General features: G+C 33.2%; 4 protein-coding genes across 4 annotated transcripts; 2 read left to right on the top strand and 2 right to left on the bottom strand.

The window, feature by feature from the left end:
* Positions 1 to 23: 23 nt before the first annotated feature.
* On the bottom strand, positions 24 to 1,061 carry SNF6 (Snf6p; the record flags this gene model as incomplete). Its single annotated transcript, XM_004180676.1, has 1 exon — positions 24 to 1,061. The coding sequence occupies one exon, from the start codon at positions 1,059 to 1,061 to the stop codon at positions 24 to 26; it is 1,038 nt and encodes a 345-aa protein (XP_004180724.1).
* Positions 1,062 to 4,037: 2,976 nt separating this feature from the next.
* Positions 4,038 to 5,852, top strand: TBLA0E01460 (uncharacterized protein; the record flags this gene model as incomplete). Its single annotated transcript, XM_004180675.1, has 1 exon — positions 4,038 to 5,852. One exon carries the CDS (start codon positions 4,038 to 4,040, stop codon positions 5,850 to 5,852), a length of 1,815 nt encoding a protein of 604 aa, XP_004180723.1.
* Positions 5,853 to 7,149: 1,297 nt separating this feature from the next.
* On the top strand, positions 7,150 to 9,735 carry RIX7 (putative AAA family ATPase RIX7; the record flags this gene model as incomplete). The annotated part of the gene is made up of 1 exon (XM_004180674.1): positions 7,150 to 9,735. One exon carries the CDS (start codon positions 7,150 to 7,152, stop codon positions 9,733 to 9,735), a length of 2,586 nt encoding a protein of 861 aa, XP_004180722.1.
* Positions 9,736 to 10,168: 433 nt separating this feature from the next.
* WSC4 (Wsc4p) lies at positions 10,169 to 12,367 on the bottom strand (the record flags this gene model as incomplete). Its single annotated transcript, XM_004180673.1, has 1 exon — positions 10,169 to 12,367. One exon carries the CDS (start codon positions 12,365 to 12,367, stop codon positions 10,169 to 10,171), a length of 2,199 nt encoding a protein of 732 aa, XP_004180721.1.

Here is a 12,367-nt window from a genome sequence, read left to right as displayed (position 1 = left end):
GCATTAGTTTTTTTTTTTAATTGTTAGAAGAAAGCTGTATCAAGATCATCAAATCCGTTACCGAAATCATCATTGAATGGTTCATCATTATTCAAGTCATCAAACATAAACCTTGGTTGATCGTCTACTGATGGCAATGACTCGTTTGGATTATTGCTATCATCAACCATTGATTCGTCTTGTGGTTGCTGTTGCTGTTGCTGTTGCTGCTGTTGAGCTTCCTTTTCCTTTTGTTCCAATTCAAGTCTTTCCTTTTCCTCTCTTTCTTGTCTTTCTTTCAATTCACGCTCTTCTTTTTCCTTTGCTTCAGCCAATTCCTTTGCTTTCAATTCAGCTTCTAATTTTTCTTTTGCTTCTAATTCAGCTTTCTCTTTGGCCAATTGTTCTTCTTTTTTCTTTCTTTCTAATGCTTCTCTCTTTTGTTTTAATTTCAATTCTTTTCTTTTTATCCAATAATCATCAGGTGCTTTATCCAAATTATTATTTAAATGTTTAAAAGCGTCTTTATCATGGAAAACAACATCATCTTGTTGATAATATATCAAAGGGTTTGATCTTTTGGTTCTATTATAATCCAAATAATCTTCAATAGAATTAATATCTTTAAATTCGTCATACATTTGTTCTTCTAAAGAGTTGGCATTATCTAATTGATTCAAATCATCTGTTAATTTCTCAATTATTTTTTCATTCTCAATTAATTGAGTCTTCCAATTTCCTATTAATTCGTTGAATATTTTTCTATTTTTAATAGATACGGGGATATTACAATTCAACACGACATTCGTTAATATATTTGCATATAAAGGCGTGGTTCTTAGCAAAGATAACCTGAAAGAAGTGGTATCACTTTCATCATGCGTAACGTTATGTGGTAACTCTGGATCTAATCTATTCAGAAGAGTGATAGGGGTTGGTTTGATGACTTTTGGTAAGTTTTGGAGTGGAGTGGAAGAAGGAGTAGGTGTATTTTTTTTTGAATTTGAAGAAAGTTGTCTATTCAGTTTCTTATTTGTGGAAGATTTGGCAGGCTGTGATCTTTTCTTCTTGATAACTGCCATGACAACTTGTTGGTTTTTAAATTTTTTCTCTCTAGGCTAAAAAAAATAATATATATTCAATTATTTTAAGCTATTTTTACTATCGTGTTAAAAAACACATACACACACAAAAATAAATTAAAGTTTTTTTTTAAAAAAAAAACGAACTGAAAATGGATTAGTAAGTGTAATTCTGAATAGGTTAATGAGTAATTAGCCGTTTAAGGTCAAGTAATTAATTCATCATTCTACATGTTTATTCAATTTAATTATTATTTCGTCATTAAATTATTCAACTGTCATTGCCGAAATTATCTCGGTAAGAAAAATTAGAACAAAGAAGAAAGCAACAAGGGAAAAAAATAACGATCACGTGATAACTCGTATGTTATACCCAAATAGGCCATAATTGTATCACCGTATTTCTTAGAAATGCCACTAAATTGGTCACTTCCAACTTCCTTCTACTACAATCGTTTCCCCTTCATTCCCCCCTTGAAACCCTGAGAGTGAAGATATCTCCCTCTCTTTATCTAAATTAATATTTGACCATCTCTAATAAAATACCTTCAAGTTCACAATGTAAAGAATACAGTACATACTTGATAAAAAGAGGTGTGGAAACGAGTTCATTATGTGTCACAAATGGAAACTTTTAATAAAATCGAAGTTAATTTCTTCTTAATTAACTTATTTCGTTACGATATATCATCACCCTTACACCTCTTACGATTACCCGCGGATCTAGTTGGTCAGTTTTTTTTCTTTTTCTTTTTCTTTTTCTTTTTCTTTTTCTTTTTCTTTTTCTTTTTCTTTTTTTCTCCGTAAGGTTTTGAGACCTCCTTAAGATCTCTCGGAGAAAGCTCGAGGAACAGACAACTGGCCTAGCAACTCCCAGAAGAAACCGTACCCAGGCCGGATGTGCGGCTACCGGCTCAGAACTGGCGGCAGAACCGGACTATATCTCCCCTAGTCTGCAGTCACAGAACTCCCGCAGTGGCGGCTGGCCCTCGAGCCAATAGGGGCTTTTCTTTGCCACACATTGACGAGTGCTTCTGCGCCTTTTTACCGGCACCTAGAATCGCCCTGAAGAGCCCCTGCCTGCAGTATTTCCTGTACGCCTGTCCTAAAATAGTAGTCCCAATAACCCCGGTGCCGCTACGTGTTTACTCTGGGTCCAAGCTTGGTGCCTAACACAATGGTGCCTATAATATAATGTTTGTTTATTGGTTTTCCATATTTTGTTTATTTGTTTATTTATCACCTTTTATAAGTTGTTTACATGTTTATTCTGGGACACTCACGCTTCCTATTGAGGTATCGCTTCCTAATAGGCAATTACCGGAGTAGGAAGCTCTCTTCACCGTCGTAGAAACCCCTGACTAGAGTGTGCCTATTTGAGTAACTGTTCTTGGCGTCCTACTACCATCTCTCCGTCACCTTTCCGCCGCTCACTGACCAATTTGGGATGTTTACTGTTGCTGATTTCCAAATTTGGTAGCATCTGTTTCAGGAGTCAAGTAGAACCTGATACCCTAATAGGATATATCAGTGGATCTTACTTCATCTGCTCCGGTGTAGATCAGGCACCAGTCATTAATTATATTAGGTAATTTTCATCTTCCAATACAAAAGATAGTTTTCTTATAGTAAGAGAAAAAAAAAAGAAATAAAGAAGAAACATATACAGGGGGTGCTTGTTGTAGTAAGATAAGATTATTAAGATTTATTGAGGCTCTTTGATGTGCTCTTTACAAATCTGGCTATAACTTTATGAAGCTTATATTGGTGGTTTTGTTTTGCTTACCAAGTTGAGCATAGATTTAATATCTTTTAAGAAGTGGCTTTACCCTTTTCATTTTATTATTATGTTACTAAACACTATATCTCAAATGAAAATTAAAAAAAAATTTTTTCTTTAACTTTCATCTTTAGTTTGTTATTATATTTTGGGTTTTAACTCCTAACTTAGAAAAAATAAAGTATCTGTTTTGTATTACTCTTTTTATGATTATTATTATTATATTCCAATAACTGATGCCTTCACTCTACTATAGCTACTCCTAGAAGTTGATGATAATTCTCCTTAAAACTCAAGATCGAATAATTTTCCCTCATGTAAAATAAAGTTTTTACCTCCTTTTCAATTCATATTCTTATTTCAATTCCGACTCTGTTCCTATTCGACCACTAGTAAACCACACTTCGATTTCAATTGAATGAACTCGATTACAAGAAACTAATTACCTTCGTATTCATGCATCACAATCCTAATGTCCTAGATAATACTAATATATTATATAACAAGTATTTGTTTATACATATGGTATCGCATAAAACACGTTAGGGCGTAGATTATTTGCAACAAAGCACAACTGTTTAACTTTATTTATTCTGAATCTACTATACACTTAGTTACTATTATATATATACCCTTTATTCCCCTTAATTCTATTCATTAAGTTACTCATTTCATTCGAGTTCTTCAATTAAGCTACTGCGTTTTTTAATTTTCGAAGATTTGCTTTATTTATATTTATCAATTACCATTTCTTTTCTTCGATCAATTACCCTTATAATACAGCTTAGATCGTTGAGACATCTTTGATCTACTTTTCTTTTATTTTGATAAAAAATAATTCACTTCCTTTTCCAACTTTTTTTTATATCCTTTACCGCTTCCACCTAGTTTAATATTACTCCATCATCTAAAGAGTTTCAAATCCCTTCGACATTTCATATTTTACTGTCCCTCATTTAAGGTATTACTCCAAGTTATCCTTTGAAATAATAAAAATAATATTATAGAACATCAAGAGTTTTGATTACTTTTCTTTTCTTTTCTTTTCTTTTTTATTTATTTTAATAATAACTTATTCATAATAATATTCATATTCGTTACCCTTTTTAATTCAATCGGCAACCTTTCAATACTAAAATTATCAAAAGAATTTATTGCTACTTCCTGTCATAAATATAAATATATACACATTTCAAATGAAACATTCTCGGGATATAGCGAAATTGATTCTAGTGATATTTATCCATCAATTCATATCTGCCGTGGTTGCAGGTGGTGTAGAATTCGCTATTGCTTATGGGATGTATCATCATTCTTCACGTACTATAAATCTTTGGGCTTTCCCGAACACATTATCTGGTGATATTTGTTTAACTTTATTTGTTCAAATTGGTTCAAATTGGTTAACAGAAGAGTTTTTAACTGGATGGGACTGTTATAGAGGAAAATGTGTCAATATCTCATATATACCCTACTATAAAAATTTAAGCCCCAAATGGAAATTATACTTGGATTGGTTTTTTGAAGTTCCCTATGGGTTAGTTCATAAATATGAAACTCAAGAGAGCTTAATTCATGCTCAAAATTTTACAATAAGGCATCGCCCATTGGTAAGCGCTACTCCATCTCTCGATGAAGATAATGAAGAGGACGAAGAAGATAATGAAGAAGATGCCGATTCAGATTACTCTGATTATGATTATGGTAATACTGGCATAGACATCGAAAGACAACAAGTGGTGATCATTCCAGGGGTAAGATTCAAACACAAACCTAAACCAGAACTATACACTTTTATTTACAGATTGGGGATTAGATATCCAGATCGTAATGCTTTTTATAATATTTTTTGGTTATTATTTGAAAAAGTCATTCGTGTTCAAATATTAGGTACTTTTTTATTCATCTTCATTTGGCCACCTGCCATTGGTATTTTAATAGGTGTTGGTCATCATTTACCACATCATCGTCATGAGTATTTTTTCCATCATTATCCACAACCACAAGTCATTAAATTAATCTTTGGTATAGTCGTAGGATTGGCAAGTGAACCGTTCATTGTTTTATGGATTATGCTAAGAAATGAATTTTTCGTTCAAAAATTAACCCAAGTAATGGAAGAACAAAGATTAATTGACGAACAAGAAAATGAGAAAAATAGAAGAACTGATTTCGATTCAATTGGGTCAAATGAATCGACCGAAGTTGAATCTGTATCATCTCATGATGGTAACAGTGAAAATGATTCGAATGTGGATAGTTCAACTCAAAATAGTTGTAGTGATAGTAGTGACGATGAAGATGACGCTAATGGAAATGAAGACGAAGACGAAGACGAAGACGAAGATAATGGGAATAACAGAATTATAGAATTTATTACGCATGATAATAATAGTAATAATGACACAATCACACCGGTTCAATCAAATGAAAGTCTAGCGACCTCTACTTCTGAGACTTCAATGCAGAGTGCCACTTCAGCAGTTTCTGCTGGCTCACCTCCTTTAAGTGTATCGAATATACCAAAGATGGCAACGCTCGATAGTGACGCTCAAAGTGAGAGCAAAGATCCACAACCTATTACAGAAGATTCTTCAGGTACAGTTGCTGCTAGTGCCACCGAGGATGAAACCCAAGAACCTGGGCAAAAGGCACAAGAAGACTTGATAGATACAGACACTGAAACTGAAGCAAGTCTTGAACAGGACAGTATTTTTGTGGATGTTAACGGTTCTGAGGCCTCAAGGATCCAGACTGAACAAGAAGAGCAGATATCAACTATAGCTGAAGAAGAAGAGAAAGAGAAAGATGAAGAAGAAAAAGAAGAAAAAGAAGAAGAAGAAGAAGAAGAAGAAGAAGAAGAAGAAGAAGAAGAAGAAGAAGAAGAAGAAGAGAATAGACAAGAGAATAACGAAGAATATGTAGGAGATGATTTAGAAAATACATCCATAGACACTGCAGAAAATGCAGTACAAACTAAAAATAAGCTAAAGCAATTTTTATTGGGTTGAAATTCTGTTTTTTTTAAAAAAAACATGGCATCGGTGCAAAGGACTTTTCTGCACAAACATTCACACATGCATAGAGATCTAAACGATTTTTATATAAATTATTCTGTATATTATATATTTTTGCACAAAATACAGATATTTAGTTAGATAAATATCTGTATTCTTCGATTAATTTCCTTTTTAATGAATATTCAAAAATACATTCGGATAGTAATATATAAATTGAGCTTAGATTATTGCTATTTTAACTTTGTATTAATACTTTTTTTGTTAATCAGAATTAGAGACCTTATAAAATATTTAAAGCTAACGAGGACTTGTTTTCTCCAAAAGAAAATTGAACAATTAAAATATGGAGTTGAAAATACTGAAAAGTAAAGGCAAGATTTAAATGAGCCAATGCGAGTTCTCTCTAAGCTCCGATTGACCTTAATTCTAAAATGTAAATATATATATATAAATTAATTAGATATTAGTAGTAAAATAGACGTTTTTTTGAAGTGCTTAATTAAATTTACCGAAGTACTTGATCTTCTTATATTGGTAATGTCGTTAACATATAGTATTTTGCAAAGTATTCTGCTACACCACTAGAAACTAAAAGTTATTTTAATAATTGGGTGAAATACTACTAAGACAGATATTTCTTTTTAGTTTCAAGATTACTTCAAAGCAAAAAATTATTCAACTATAGAAACAAGGAAGAATACATAGGTAGCTGTAGTAGAATAAGAAATATATAGTGTAAAAAATGTGATGTGGGTTGTTACGATGGTATTTGAAAGTAGAATATATTATAACACAGGAAAATTTTCAATGTAGCAAGGATAATATGAAAGTTAACACCGCAATGAAATGGAAAAAAAAAGTTTGATGGAAAGTATTGAACTCATCTATAATTTTAAAAGGTAATATTCATTTAAAAACAAATATAGCCATAATAAGTAGCCATTGTAATACTACTCAAAAATTTATTAATTTGCACTTTGACTATATTGATTTATTAATTCAGTACGACAGTAAATCGGAGTTCTTTCCGTATATTACTGTTTCTATAAAGTAAATCTGGCACCCTGAATTCAATTTTTTTGCTATGATAGCAATTTTTAAAGATGTGAAAATGTTTTCACGGTTTAAGCATCGTTTGAGAAAATGCGGAACTTGACGCTCATCGATTTTCAGAATGTTGTAAATATTGAAAAAGAAAAAAAACAACTTGATATATTGTAAAATATGTACTACACTCCTTGTTCATAAGGTTACAACTGTGCCAAAAAAAAAGTAACCAGAGATACAAATGGCTAAACCTAGAGGGAAGAAAAATACTTTGTCCAGCTCTCTGGAAAATAAGGTGTCAGATCTTATATATAGACTTCTAGAAGAAAAAAGTCTTGAAAAAAAGAGAGAACTACAGAGGGCAGCAAAAGAAAACGAAGAAGGCAACGATGATCTTGAATTAAATGAAGATAATCTAGAAAATAAAGATGCCTTCGAAACTATATTTTTTGCTAAAGATTTAGTTCCAAATGAGATTTTTACATTTTGTCAATCCAAAGATTTATCAATGCTAAGAGTGAAAAAAATTCTTCTTCAGAAGACAATTGAAAAGAGCTTAACTCAAATTATTGAAGAAGAAGAGGCTGAATTTAATTCATATCCTGGCTATAATAATACTGAAGATATACCATTAGAAAATGAAAACCATTTGACAGAAAAAAATTTAATGTTAAATAATGATACAAATGAAATGAACAAAACCATTACCGGCACCTGGTCTGTTAAAAAAGAGGATACTGCTGCTCCAAGTTCTAGAGAGACTTCCGTAGCACCAACAAAAAAGAGATCTAAAGATTCTACAGGAAAATCTAAACGCCAAAAAACTAAAGAAGATAGAGCTCCACCAACCTCTAGCTTATCATCATTAGGTGGCATGGATGATGTGATTGCTCAGCTTATGGAATTGATTGGGTTACCAATTTTACATCCTGAAATCTATTTATCCACAGGTGTCGAGCCACCTCGGGGTGTTTTATTACACGGCCCACCAGGTTGCGGTAAGACTTCTATCGCTAATGCATTAGCTGGTGAGCTACAAGTGCCATTTATATCTGTTTCTGCACCATCTGTTGTTAGTGGTATGTCTGGTGAAAGTGAAAAAAAAGTTAGAGAGTTATTTGAAGAAGCTAAATCGTTAGCACCATGCCTTATGTTTTTTGATGAAATTGATGCAATTACTCCAAAGCGTGATGGTGGAGCCCAAAGAGAAATGGAAAGAAGAATCGTTGCTCAGCTATTAACTTCCATGGATGAATTATCTATGGAAAAGACAGATGGCAAGCCGGTAATTGTAATTGGTGCCACAAACAGGCCCGATGCCTTAGATGCTGCTCTAAGAAGAGCAGGTAGATTTGATAGAGAAATTTGCTTAAATGTACCAAGTGAGGTTTCAAGATTACATATTTTAAAAAAAATGTCGAATAATTTAAGAATTGATGGTCATATTGATTTTTCTAAACTGGCTAAATTAACACCAGGTTTTGTAGGTGCTGACCTAAAGGCTCTAGTTACAGCTGCTGGTACATGTGCTATAAAGCGTATCTTTAGCACATTTTCTTCATTAGATAGAACTGATTCAATGATGGAAGTAGATGCTGATGGCATTGATAATCCTCCAAACAGTACTGACGAAGATGAACCAAATTTAAAAAACACCGCAAACATAATCGACCCTTTACCGTTATCTATTATTCAAAATTTCATTCAAAAATACCCAGAACCATTAAATAATGATCAATTACTTTTGCTATCAATCAAGTATGAGGATTTTTTAAAAGCATTACCAACTATTCAACCTACAGCAAAGAGAGAGGGGTTTGCAACCGTTCCCGATGTTACATGGGAAAGTATTGGTGCATTAGATAAAATTCGTGCTGAATTAAACTTAGCAATTGTACAACCTGTGAAAAGACCCGAATTATACGAAAAGGTGGGTATTAGTGCTCCTGCGGGTGTACTACTATGGGGCCCTCCAGGTTGTGGTAAAACATTGCTAGCAAAAGCTGTTGCAAATGAATCGCGTGCCAACTTCATTTCTATCAAAGGTCCTGAGTTGCTAAATAAATATGTAGGTGAATCAGAAAGAGCCATTAGACAAGTTTTCTCAAGAGCAAGAGCTTCAGTTCCATGTGTAATATTTTTTGATGAATTAGATGCGTTGGTACCAAGAAGAGATACATCATTATCAGAGTCATCATCTAGAGTAGTAAACACCTTATTAACTGAATTAGATGGGCTTAATGACAGAAGAGGGATTTTTGTTATTGGAGCTACAAATAGGCCAGATATGATTGATCCTGCTATGCTAAGACCAGGTAGATTAGATAAGACTTTATTCATTGAATTACCAAACTTTGAAGAGAAGTTGGACATTTTAAAAACAATTACAAAAGTCAATGGTACACCATTAGCTTCAGATGTTGATTTATCTATTATTATTAATGACGAACGTTGTCGAAATTATTCAGGTGCTGATATTGCCTCTTTAGTTAGAGAAAGTTCAGTTTTAGCTTTAAAAAGAAGTTTTTTTAAAGTAGATAAATTACAGTCAGTTGCAAATAATAATTTGGATAAAGAGTTTGAAGATTTAAGTGTTGGTGTACCCAAAGATGAAATTATTGTAACCATGGATGATTTTAAGGGAGCACTAATGAAAATTAAGCCCTCTGTTAGTGATAAAGATAGAAACAAATATGATAGGTTAAACAAGAAGATGGGCTGGAATGATAATGTAGATATGCAAGGAGATGAAAAGAAGGAGGAAACATCAATAATAGATAATAAGGGAAATGAAGCTAGCAAAAATGATCCTTTTATTACTAGCTGAACGGTTGACTTATTGAGCCAGATCGTATTATGTAATAATATTAGCATTTTGTATATTACAAACTTATAACCAAATTCTTAACAAAAGAACTTTTTTTGGCATTTAATGCAATTGGTAAAAGTATGGAAGATTTATAAGGATATATAGGACTTTATAAAATTGATAATAATACTGTGTATTTTATATATTATTTCAAAGGGAATGTTTGGAATATAAGCTAATTAAAGTTCAAAATTATGGTTGCAGAAAATTTCAGAAACGTGGATTAAATGGCATGAAAAAAAAATGTTTCAAAGTTTTCAATGTTGGAATGAAAGTAATATGCTAGAAAGAATTGAAGTAAAAACATTTTTTTTAGAAAAAAGAAGATCCTGCAGTGCTGTCTGAGGAAAAAATATAATTTATAAGTTAAAATTTAATAGGTATCAGTATATTAGTTCTCATCTAAAATTCTGATTACTTTTCTTGAGTAATCAACGTCATCTGCGAAAGACGCATTTGAATTATCAAACTCCAGATGATTTAATACTTGATGAGGATCCAGACGTTGGTCCCAAAGCATCTGCGAGTATCTCGTAGAGTCAGAATTTTCATCAGCAAAGTAAGCCTGTGATGGAGATCTAATATTTGAACTTTGTCTATGTTTTTCTGTCATTGGAGCAACTGGGGATGAGCTAGAAGAAGAAAATTGATAGCTATGCCTGTTAATCGGAGTCATAAATGGATCAACAGCATAGTGATTAAACGGGCCAGATGGTACTTTTAGTGTACTTAGATGTTTTTCAGGGTCTGCTTGTGAGTTTTTAGGTCTTAAGAACAGATAAATGGCAACAACAATAATAGCACATACAACAATACCAACAACAACAAATGTCCCTGTAATCTTACCAGGAGATTGCCAAAATGAGTTTTTACCATTAGAATTATTTGCATTAACATTGTTGTTTTGAGGAATAATAGCAGTAGGAATTGTATATACAGTTGTAACAGACACAGTTCTAACATGCAATGGATTATTGTCATCGGTAATAATGGACTCAATAACCGCAGTAGATAATAACGTTATAGTGCTTAATTGTTGTGTTTTTGAGCTGATCGAAGATAAGCTTGAAGTTAATTTCTTTTGTTGATCAGAAAAGGACACAGAAGAGGTAGTCTTAGAAGTAGATGATGAAGAAGAAGTTGAGCTGCTAGTGGAAGAGGATTTAAAATTTGTTGAGGATGATATGAACGCTGTGGAAGATAACTTTTTTGACACAGAGTGTGAGTGAAGTTTCACGATAGAACTTCCAAGCGATTTTGAAGACTTAGATGAGCTACTTATAGACGACCGTGTACTAAAGGAGCTAGATGATGCAAAATCCTTCGAAACAAATGATGACGTAGTTGAAGAACTAGTAGAGGTATAAGTTGAGCTTAGTGTAGACTCTTTTGTCGCGATACTTGAAGATTCTCTGAGAACGTTTTCATCAGTTGAAGTGTCCGAGCTACTTAGTAGTACAGAGGTAGTAGCTATATTCGAAGGGAGGGACAAGAAAGACGATGTAAACGTAATGATATCCTCGTTGATAATCAATTTCTTTGTTGAACTAGACAATTCATTAATATACGTTGAAGAAGGTAGAACTAGAATTGTAGACATAGAATCTTCAAGTTGAGAGGAAGCTATTTCATCAATTGACGAATATTGATCTACAGATGTGGTTAATAGAAGCGAACTAGGAAGAGTAACAGTTCTTGAGGTAGTTTTTTGTGCTGAGGTGCCATCACTAACTGAAGGTGAACTTTTTATGCTATAATCTGTCGTACCCGTACTTGTTTTAGCATATTTCATAGAATGTGTGGTGGTGACTGAGATAGAAATTGTAGAAGGGAAAACGTGCGAAAACGGGCTATTTGTACTTGTTGATGTAAATTCTTCGTCGGACTCAAATATTGAACTCCAGTCGTAAGTACTCCAGTTAATCTGACTCCAATCAACCTGATCCCCAGTCTTTGAGCTTTGATAAACATTAGTCTCAGCAGTAGATTGAGCTGATGATCGAGTGTTAGTGGTACTAAGTTGGTTCTTCGTACTTAAGTGAGGTGGAATTTGAGTTTCAGAAGTACTTTTTTCGCTTTCCGTACTTGTTTCTTGCTGACTCAAAGAAGTTGTTAGGGTATCTGAGTCATAACCCTGAGAAGCAGATGTAATAGCACTTGATACCCATGATGAAATGTCTGTAGTACTCTCTGCTTCACTTGAAGTTTGAATATCGTAACTTGACTTCGTAACATCTCCCCAAACGGTAGTTTCTTGAACGCCAACATCCTTTAATTGAATATAGGTAAACGCGTTTAAAGTTTTACTACCACATGCTTCATTGTTGTAGCCAGGGCATTGATAATTGCAAGCAGCATCGGATAGTTGTGAAGCCTCATCAGGTTTGTTGTTACTGCACCAACAATTGTTACCTTGAACAATAGCATATGCATACCCCGAACATGTAGTTGAACATGTCATATGTGTTTGATAGATACTAAAATAAGAGCCCGTGCTACCGCTATTAGATGAATAGCATGTACCATCTGCATATACATTTTGTATTATAATTACTAGCAAACATAGAAAGTATGGTGATAGTATTTTCAT

This window comes from Henningerozyma blattae, chromosome 5, assembly GCF_000315915.1.
Source record: "Henningerozyma blattae CBS 6284 chromosome 5, complete genome".
Lineage (NCBI taxonomy): Eukaryota > Fungi > Ascomycota > Saccharomycetes > Saccharomycetales > Saccharomycetaceae > Henningerozyma > Henningerozyma blattae.
The sequence above is the reverse complement of the archived record's forward strand: the minus strand, read 5'-3'. Positions and strand labels throughout refer to the sequence as shown.